We start from the raw sequence: 10,404 nt of genomic DNA, 5'->3' as shown, positions 1-10,404 counted from the left end.
AGCATGCTCAAATTGTTACAGTAAGCAGATTTGCATGCACAAATTGCGTGAAAAGAAGACTGTTTTCGAATCAAGTGTCGGCGATCACTCACCCACGGGAGGGACATGCAGAACTCCACTGGAGGGACCTCGGCGCCTCCCCCTGCCGCGGCTCGCCGATCCCCGCCTCGGGAGGCCACGAGACGAGGATGCCGACCGCGTGGCTCCTCGGCCGAGTCCGTCCTGCCTCGGCCTCCCTCTCCTCCTCCTGAGCACAGCTCCAGCGACGCCGGCACCCGCTCCCCGCGCACCCGCTTCAGACTGTGGCCTCCCTCCGTCGGCACCGCCAGGATCTCCTCCTGCCGCCGCGCCGAGCCCCGCGCTCCCTGTGGCGCGACCTGCGAACCCAGCAACCCTGTCTCGGCGAAGCCTTCGTTTTCCATGGACGTGAATCCTTCACACCGCGTCGAGCCCTGGAAGCAGAAGGAGAAGCAGAAGCAGCGCGAGACATTCTCGAGCGTTCGTTAACGGAGCTTGGAGAAAGAAAGGGGAAAGCGCTCGCGCGCAAGGATTCAAAACATTACGATGCGCGCTCGGCCCGTCGACGACGGCGCCGACGACAACGGCCCCGCCGCCGCCGCTCAACGCTCGAGTCGAGAGGAGCACGAGACGAAGGCATTTTTGAGCGAGCAGCGAGCTTGCAAAACGCGCCAGGAACGGAAGAAAACGGGGAAAAAAGAAAAAGGAAAAAGGAAATTCACCTGCTTCTTGCTGACGGACTAGTTTTTGCTTTAACCCTGTTTGGAGACTTGAGCATATACAACTCCGGGTGGGGGCTTAATTTATTTAAGCTAAAAACGCCCATTGATATTTCGGATTCCCCAAAATGCCCCTGGAAATTGCCACCTATTTTCAATTACCTTCCTCCCCAGTTTCATTTTCTTGGGTATTTTACCGAATACGGCCACTTTCCAAAAAATCTCACCCCGATGCTTATCCTATCCTTCCGCATTTGGCAAAAGGATTGGATTTCATCATAAACCGTGATAGATTTATTACCATATTCGTTAAGTGAATGCCGAAAGAAGCATGAATTCCCGTTGCATTTTGGAAAATGACCATTTCTAGTAAATTATCCCAAAAAAAAAAGGAGAGGAGGAAAGTAATTGAAAATAGTTAGCAATTTCCAGAAAAAGCATGAGTTTCCATTGCTGTCCCTTGTCAATAACAAGAGGTTATTAGTTGAATTAGGGATAGATTCTAGATTTCCAAAATGCCCCTAGAAATTGCCAACTCGTTTTCATTTAATTCCCCACCTTTTTTGGGAGGTATAGCTAGATACTATCACTTTCCAAAATGCAACCCAAAGTCATGCTTTTTTCAGCATTCAACTTATCGAATATGGTAACAAATCCATCGGAATTTATGAGGAAATTCATTGCCAATTGTAGAATGATAGGATAAGCATCATGGCGAAATTTTTTGGGATGTGACTGTATTGAGCAACCCAAAAGAAAAATAAAATGGGGAGGAAAATAAATTAAATAAAATGGCAATTTCCAGAAAGAGCATGAGTTTCCATTCCTGGCTCTTGCCAAGAATAAGAGATGGATAAATGGTCAGGCTATTAGATGAATTAGGGATTAGATTCGATGACAAGGAACTTATAGATCTCTACCCCGTATGTACCTCATCAATCCCTATATGAAATTTGTATTTGCGAAAATGACCGGCCTGAGCTAGGCAAGCCAATCCAGATGAAGAAATTCCAAACCACCTGAATATACTTCGGATAGGATAATTGGCGTTTTGAAGTGACTTGACTTCCATACTTCTCCATATTAACCCAGAAATAATCCGGATAAATAAATCCCACTTACAATGGGCATACAGCCGAATAGGATAAGTATTATAAATAATGAAAAGAAAAGAAAAAAAAGGACAGAAAGTTACCGATGTAGGAGGAGAAGGCAGTGTTTGCTCATGCTAAGTGAAACTGCAATCGACATAGGAGAAAAAGAGCAAGAGCACATCAAGCAACGATTACCATCCATAGCATTCTTATCATCTCCTACGATTAAACCAGCCCGTGAGCTCCGCCATCGTTCAACGTCCAAGGTTGCGTACCCATCAAACCGCTCTGTCTCACACTCTATATCTAGAAACGTCTGATCCATTGGATCAATGCGATCCAATACTTTAGACCTCGACTCTGAGGCTCGCAACCTCATATCCAAGGTCGTCGGCCTCAAGGAACCATAGAGCCAGGGTCATATGAGGGTGGGGTTCACACTCAACATCGACTGCAGCCAAAAGTAGAGGTCGCGACTACAAGCTCGCATTCATCAAAGCTACAGGTGGCGGCTAACCCTAGAGGTCGCTTGAGGCGGACAAAGGAGGAGGAAAAGATTGAGATTTACTTCGAGCGAGTCTATATTTATATTATATCCGAGCACCGACCAAACACCGTATAAGGTATTACAAATCCCATCATTATCATATCCGATCTTTATTCTATCCTACCTAATCATATCCGATATAAATATCCAAATGACCAAATGCAACATATAAGTTCGGCTCGTGTAGCTTGGCTCAACTAGCCGAGCTGCCAAGCCCATAGTCGATGCCAATGGCTATTAGAATTGTGTTTCATCTGCCAAGTAAAAATCTAAATGACCAAATGGAACTGAATCGATACATATTCCTTACTAATTTTAGAAAATAATCTAAAAGCCGATCAACATTATCCCATCCTATTATATCCTATCAACTTCTTCGAATGCATTTGCAATGAAAAGATCCACGAAAATGGCATAAATTTAGGGAACAAATATACTCTCTCTTATCTTGTCCACCAAAAAAGCTGATCGATCACCCACAGATATTATTCTATAGATGGTCAGTGATACGGTGAAAGACCAATCTGCCACGATCATTTCGGAGTCCCCGGCCATACTCATAGTTGTCTATCCATCATTTGGCTCTTTGACGCCGGCATCTCTCTCCCTCAACATTATGAATCAATTCAATTTCGCAAAATGAAAATTCTGAATGCACAAACAGCATTTGAATGAGAAGGATCGAGAAGACAAAGGTGACATCGAACAGAACTAGGCTTCTTCATTCCGGCTCATCCAGATGTGCAAAAAACTCTTTCCAATGAGACGAAGCTTCCTCAGGCGTCCGGAAAGTCCAGATATGATGCTTGGCTTTCTCGCGGGTTTCCAAGATTTCCTGACAAATATTCCAATCCCCAATTAAATTCAACAGAAAAGATACAGATAAATTCTTATAAGCGAATTTCTGATTAGGTTAAACAGCATAAAGACCAAGCCAATTGTCTCGAATTGAACTTTCACCATAACACACGACGACAAGGAAAATGTGTGACAGTAGACAGTATAATTCAGCAGAACAGTTTTTAGCTAGTTGCATCACAGGAGAAGGAAATGATGATATTAACTAAGTGGAGGTTTTTCCCGAGTTGCCAAACGAAATTTGTCCTGCAATATGCAGGAGAAACTTTAATTCCGACTCTTAGCAATGGAAGCATTAGAACAGATGGCAAGATCTCTATAAATAGTATGGACTTCCTGTCCATGGAGGCCAGGTTATCCCCCTCTTACAGTCCACATGACAAGAGAGCATTCACTGTTCTCTTTTGGAATATGGATTCACCAAACTTTTACTAAAAGAAGTGCACTTCTACTCCTTTATCCTAGCAAAACTCTGGGTATCAGTTGTGCATGCAGTGATTTCTTCACACTGTCAAAACTAGGTCCACTAAGTGACACATGATATTTGCATTTTCATAAGCAACTAAAGGTTCAATGGCCATCCTTTTAGTAGAAAAGATGACAGAGAAGAAAGAAAATTTACACACTCCAATGCAAATTTTTAAAAGTAGAGGAGCAAACACCCGGTATTTGGAAATCCTACGGTCATGCTCCTCAATTGAAGATTTACCATCATACAGAGATAAAGCTCCACCAAAACACCCAAGAAAGCCAGGAGTTCACCAGTTAAAATGGGAGAAAGAAACTAGCTCAAAAGGATGCACAACAGAACATGATGGAAATGGAAAGGAATCAAACCTCTCTAGCATCATTCAAATTCTAAAATCTTTACGAGTCATTTTAAATCAGGGGGACTATACAAGTGCTTCTCATCAAAACTAAAGCTATATATCCAACCGCTTTCACAAAACCAACCAGCTTCCAGCTCTTTCAGAGGAGAAAGAAAAGAAAGACAGAGGAGTTCTTCAATGTCCTTATCTAGCTATAACCAGACTATCAGTGGAATGTTAAACAAAGGAGGATTTAAACGTAAGAAAGAATAGAAAGATGATCGATTAGATGTACTGCTTAATTTCTTTAAAGGATGAGGACCCAAGAGCATTAGTGAACATGGCCATGAAACAAGCCACTGCAGAAGAATACCAGCATTCACCATCGAGAGAACCAACAAGCAAGTCTCCAAGCCATAATGATAGAAAAATCATCTAAGAATATGCAGTCCACCCTAAATGAGCCTGACTGATGTGACATTAACTGCCACCAATCCACGCTCATGCTCACTCTTTTCCCCTCCCTCTATTTTAACTCGAATCCAATCCAATCATCTTTACTTTGTTAAGTTCCTGAAATCATCAAACAAGTATTTCTCCGACTCTTCGAGACAATTAGATCTATTTCTAGACTAGGGTGTCTTTTGTATCCGAGGGTTCCAAGAGCGAAATCACTGCCACGGAGTCGCAATTACTGGTATTTCATTCTTTTTGAAGACTAAATGCTTCATCCCTTACTCACTTCCAAGGCCTCATTTCATCAGTCACACTACTCCCGACATAACAAAGAGAAGCCTAAAACCACCAAAAGCCCTCTCACGACAGCAATCTTCACGTCTCGCGAAGGACGCCTGACCACATCGATCGCGATTTCAAGTCCAGAATGCACTATCCGCAAATGAGCCTAATTCAATTAAGGTTCGGAAATGAGGTGAGCGACGGTACAAGGATGAAGTAATTGCTGACCTGAACGTCGGACGCTCGCTTGGTCTTGAGAGCCAAGCAATCGACGAGGGCGCTCCATTTCCCGGAGCAGTTGTCGAGAACCCCCAGCCGGTAGTACTGCTGCATCTGATGGACCGGAGCTGCCGCAACAGAATTGCCGAGAATTACAAAATCGCAAGAGAAAGGAATGGCGGAATCACAGGCCAAATTCGAGGCGCGCAAGGTCAAAGACGAAGAAGATTCAGAGAGAGTACAGTAGCAGAACCAAAGGGAGTTGAAGCAGGTGGTGCACGACAGGCGCCGCCGGGGGACGGAGGAGGCTTCTTCGTCCGCCGACGCCATGGCGGCGAGCCGTTCGCTGGATGGAAACCGGTCGCTGGGGGCCGGCGGTCCGCACGTGCCGATTGGGGACGCGAGGGCGGGGAGGTTTTCTGTAAGACCCGTCGAAGCCTGCGGATCCGATCGGGGCTTTTAAGCCGGGTCGGGTTCCGTTTCTATTTCAGCTTTTTTGCTACCCGAGTGCTATGTTAGAAGAAAATATATACATATGATTTTGTCGATGACAACGTTGACATGGTGTGATTAACTAATTAATGGCTTGATTTGCATTGCAACTAACTCTAATGATTGAATTCCGAAACTCTCCCTTTCTATTCATTTTTTTTTTATTATGTACGATTAATACGTGATATAACGATTTTACGTATAAAGTTGAGTCAAATTAATAACGAGTAAATCAAATTACTTTGGAAATCACTGGAGATTGACTCATTCAATATTTAGCTCCCACTCAAGTTGGACCTACTCAAATATCTTATCAATTCAAGCTCAGGGGCAAAACTATTTTTTTCCACCTTTTGAGGAAAAAGAAGAGCTTCTATTATATTTTATTCTATTATATTTTAGTAGAATTTAATTGTTATAAAAAGGCTACATGTCATAAAATTTGAATTGTGGAGCCCAAGTTAAAGTTTGAATTCATTTATTTCCTATAATCGACCAGAGTTAAATTGAACTCAAGTATCTCTTTTCCATTTGAGTTAAGCTTGAACAAGAAATTTAATACTTGATTCTGTTGTTTCAACATAACACTGAAGTTTTTCATATATAAACATTGAGTCTTCAATTTTTGTACAATATTTTTATGATTTCCTTAAATTCGTTTTCATTCTAAATTTAAGAGGGAGATCATTGACAGAAAATGGAAGAAACTGCCCCGAAAGGACCAACTTTCCCTTGTTTATAACCTGTATATCAGCCCTGATGAAACAGTTGCCACAAGCTCACTGACGCGCAAGAGTAAAACAGTGTTCCCACCCCATTGCCTCTTCTTTGTTTGAATTGATTGACTTTGCGAAAGTGGGGAAAACTAGAAAAAGAAAAAAAAAAAAAAAAAAAGATTAGCATCATTCCAAAATTCTAAAGCACTGGCCTCTTGCTACATCCACACCAAACAATCGTCTTGAAATAAACTGCTCATATCATATAATTAATCCTGTACAAAGCCAAGGCACCAAAACAATATGTTTTACATTTTTGAGAAAACAATGCAATCATTTCGACAGAATCGCAAGATGTTGATTCTGACGAAATTAAGCTACATTGGAGCATTACAAAATCAACCCGTCCCCCAATTTCAGCGTTTTCCCACGTCTCGCTCTGTACAACTGTTCTCGAGTTCAGTCCTACCAAGACCAGGAACCGGAACCCCACAAAGATCCATATAAACCAATTGTACCAAGGCCTGCTCTGATCTCCTCTCCATTAACTTATGAGACATCCGTGGCCCTGAAGGACCTTATCAGACTTGCCTCCAACCTGTGCTTGATAAATCTAGAATTAGTGAGCCTCGATAGCCCAAGCTTAGAGGATTCTTTTACTATACTGGTTTCTGAGAAACCTGGATCTCCATGGCTACCTAGCTTAGAGGCATCTCAAAAAAAATCACAAGAACAGAAATTCTTGTGAGGACTATGTGAAAAGCATCTTCAGCTCCTCTATACGTGCCGTGCGAACTTCTTGATCTGTCAAAGCACCGGATATGATTCGCTGTTTACGAGCTTGCACTGCTTCCATCCTCTCCTCAACTGTTCCTGCCATTTGCGGATTTCAACAATTGCAAGACTCTAAAACACAACCCTCAAGAGGAGAAAACATGGTTCTGGATAACAATCACCACAGACGTAGTAAGGACTTTATCGGAGAAATAGCCACCATGCAAGTACGTAAATAATGCACCTGGTGGCAACAAAAATCATCTTCAAAGAAGCCAAAATAAAAGGGAATGGGCATAAATCTAAGTGCATTAGTGGCAACAGCACTCGAGTCAAATGCCACAATCATGAATGTGAATGATGTGATTATCAAAAAATTCTTCAACCAATAAAAGAAATAAACCCAGTTACCCGCCACATGAACGAACATCATTCACAGGATAGTCATCTTTTCTTGGCCAGACATGATAAGTCACCTCGACAACACCTAATTACAACCCCCAAACTTAAAGAGTTTTGCTGCTGGAGTCATTAAAGCCAAAACGTCAAACTCATCCATACAACTACTCAGTCTAAGGAAATAGGGAAAACCTTCACAATGAACCGTTTGATCATCACACTTTTTGTTTGCCCAATACGATGAATGCGCATGACCGCTTGTTCTCCACTGCTGGATTCCACCATGGATCCTGCAGAATATTTTAGGACAACGTGAATACAATATTAACAAATTTTGTTCTTTAAGACCATATGTAAATATTTGCCTAAAATTTTTCAAGCTTATGAAAGAATATTAAATTTGGAGATTACCGCAAGCAATACAAGGCATAACCGAACTTCATATAAGGAAGCCCCAAGGCATTGAGAGTGGATGCCAATTAGATGGAACACAAAAGTTAACTGAAATGTTCCAGTTCTTCTACATGAGCACTCTCCCTGTGTTGTTATAATCTTGAATAAAGCCACATTCCCTATTACCTTTTTCCCGATACTAGAATGTATCTTGCATTTACTAATCTTATCCAAACAAGGCAATTTTGATCCTAAATATTTCCCAAAAGCATCTTTCCACCATACTCTTGAAGTTATCATCAGCAACAAAAGCTGAAATCAGATCATAGAGTTATACTTGATCAGATAGCATGAAATACGGCTTATCCACCAGTGAGATAACAAGAGGCAATGCATTTGATCCAACTAATCCAAATAGTACCAGCTTACCATGACAAAAAGCATTGGAAGCAGCTATCAAATTCACTCCCACCCCACCAGCCTTCAGTGACATCAGTAAGACCTAAGCAAAAAGATCATCCATGAAATCTATCAGCCAAAACAAATCATCACCCCATCTCCAGCAAAACAGAAGTGGAAATGAAAACAAAGTTTAAAAAGAAACCAAAGGAGAAAAAATATCTATGCTAACCAGAATATCATTGTCTTCTGAAAACCGTTTAATCACATTTTCACGCTGTTGCTGACTGAGAGACCCATCCAGACGAACAAATGGAATCTTATTTCTGCAAAAAGAATCCATGAATATTTCAGATGACAAACTAGAGAGACCCGTAACGAAAATTGACAACTATATAAATGTGGAAAATATCACTAGTACTTAGAGTACGTTTGTTTCATAGAAACTAAATAATTTGAAAACATTTTCTAAAAAAAATTAAATTGTATCGTTTGCAATAATTAGTCTATGAATTTTTTTTTCATTATCGATAAGAATGTGTCGACATATTTTCCTGAACGGTGAATATATTTTTCTTTCAATTATTTTGTAAGCGATATAAGCAATCACTTTTAGAAAAACATTTTCCATATCATTCATTTTTTACAAAACAAATGAACCCTTAATTGTTAATAGCCTAAGGATATTCATGACTCTTTAAGTTTGTATCGATAGAGATAACCTAAAAACTGCTTGCATATAGAAAACTAGACGGTATTTCAAGCATAAAGCATGGGGCAACAAAAAGCAATTCAGCACATACATGTAAGCTGTTTATATGAAAGTAGCAGGACCTAGGCAGGAGAAGAAGTGCACATTAATAGGTCCATATATGCTACATCGTGAAGTGAAGGAAAAGGAGGTTTGGATGACTTGAAAATTTTGGATCTAAACCAACTATACATCCCTCTTAGTGAGATACTAAGGTACCCAAAAAAAAAAAAAAAAAAATGCTGGCACAAAAATCCTACCGAGAAAGAGGAATCTGCAAAAGGTCCAAAAAGGCAGTCCATTGGCTGAAGACAATGCTCTTTGAGCCTGAAGACTTGAGGTTCTCGTTCATGCAAGAGAGCAGAAACTTTGGATGATTCAACCCAGTTTTTCTCAATATCAACCTGAAAACGACTTTCAGTTGGTGCCGTGATCAAATCTTGTCTGGTGATAGTTTTCCTGTAAGTACAACAAAGATTACAATACTTACTGACATACGCAGATTTAAAAAATTGGACAAGACTCCAAGGATAGATGAAAAATTGATGTTTAGACTTCTAAAATTTGTGTGAGCTTTCTCAAAATACCTACAAACAGGACATAAAACAGAATTTGAATTACGCCAACTTGCCAAAAGACACTCTCGGCATAGGCGGTGAGCACAAGCTGTTAGAACTGCATCTTCAAAGGCTTCAAGACATATCGGGCATTCTCCTACTTCCCTTTCGGAGCTCTTCCATGACCTCTGAACATAAGCCCGATGGTGCATTGCTGTTCCCCTCATCCAGGTCGCTCAGACTTCCTTTCAAGAAACGTCTCGCTAGCTTATTCAAGTCAGCATATTCCTGTGTATCCCCTCGACTGGACAGACAAGCCACACATCCTTAACATTAACATGATAAGAGCTTCCTAATATATAGAACTAGATGTAACACAGATAGTAAGCATAATAATGAAATGAAAAGAATACTATCAGAAATCACAATTTCACAGTGCCATCCAGCAATTAGATGTTCTCAAACAAGAATCAGGGGAAAGAATCCTACAGGAAGCATTGTTTTCCCACCCTATTCCGTATTCATGGAAAGAACAATAGTGTCAGGAGTCAGTTATCACTCATTTCTTCTTTTTCCCAATCTATGTTTTCTAGAAATAATTTGACAGTTTCAAAAATTTTAAAAGCACATAATGCAATGAAAAGGTGTAGAGTCCAACATAAACAAGAAAAAGAATAATCATGCAACACAATTCCTGCTTAATAATGATGATGATGATGATGACAACATTAACAACAACAACAAGAATAAAAAATCAACGAATATGCTTGCTCAATAAAAGTATCCATTTTTCTTGACCATTAGACTTCTCATATTACTAGTCAGTGTATCTTTTGATGGAAGAAGAGATATATCTAGGTAGAAAACAACTCCTCCACAAGCACACAAGTAGGTTTATGTTTAGCTCTGCCAAAACAAGAG

General features: G+C 40.7%; 2 protein-coding genes and 1 long non-coding RNA gene across 3 annotated transcripts; all 3 read right to left on the bottom strand.

Moving 5' to 3' along the window:
• Window positions 1-2,740: 2,740 nt before the first annotated feature.
• LOC120289003 lies at window positions 2,741-5,403 on the bottom strand. The gene is made up of 3 exons (XM_039303393.1): window positions 5,245-5,403; window positions 5,012-5,130; window positions 2,741-3,213 (listed from the first exon to the last, which is right to left on the bottom strand). The coding sequence occupies exons 1-3, from the start codon at window positions 5,330-5,332 to the stop codon at window positions 3,100-3,102; spliced, it is 321 nt and encodes a 106-aa protein (XP_039159327.1). The 5' UTR covers window positions 5,333-5,403; the 3' UTR covers window positions 2,741-3,099.
• A 1,049-nt stretch (window positions 5,404-6,452) lies between these two features.
• LOC120288998 lies at window positions 6,453-7,648 on the bottom strand. Its single transcript, XR_005546931.1, has 2 exons — window positions 7,576-7,648; window positions 6,453-7,077 (listed from the first exon to the last, which is right to left on the bottom strand). It is a non-coding gene; the product is annotated as an uncharacterized LOC120288998 (long non-coding RNA).
• A 354-nt stretch (window positions 7,649-8,002) lies between these two features.
• LOC120289160 (DNA repair protein RAD5A-like) lies at window positions 8,003-9,272 on the bottom strand (the record flags this gene model as incomplete). The annotated part of the gene is made up of 4 exons (XM_039303683.1): window positions 8,003-8,088; window positions 8,206-8,278; window positions 8,408-8,501; window positions 9,187-9,272. Coding segments are annotated over 4 exons (339 nt in total), but the record flags the coding sequence as incomplete, so codon positions are not given.
• Between the last annotated feature and the right edge of the window lie 1,132 nt (window positions 9,273-10,404).

The sequence above is a fragment of the Eucalyptus grandis genome, chromosome 10 (assembly GCF_016545825.1).
Source record: "Eucalyptus grandis isolate ANBG69807.140 chromosome 10, ASM1654582v1, whole genome shotgun sequence".
Taxonomy (NCBI): Eukaryota; Viridiplantae; Streptophyta; class Magnoliopsida; order Myrtales; family Myrtaceae; genus Eucalyptus; species Eucalyptus grandis.
This window is presented reverse-complemented; position numbering and strand designations above follow the sequence as displayed.

Bases quoted from the DNA above. Each gene is read 5' to 3' on its own strand.
- LOC120289003 (XM_039303393.1), bottom strand. From the start codon at position 5,332: ATGGCGTCGGCGGACGAAGAAGCCTCCTCCGTCCCCCGGCGGCGCCTG. The intron at 5,131-5,244 runs GTACTCTCTCTG...CTGTTGCGGCAG, and splicing joins CTCCCTTTGGTTCTGCTACT to CTCCGGTCCATCAGATGCAG. The intron at 3,214-5,011 runs GTCAGCAATTAC...AATATTTGTCAG, and splicing joins AGCGAGCGTCCGACGTTCAG to GAAATCTTGGAAACCCGCGA.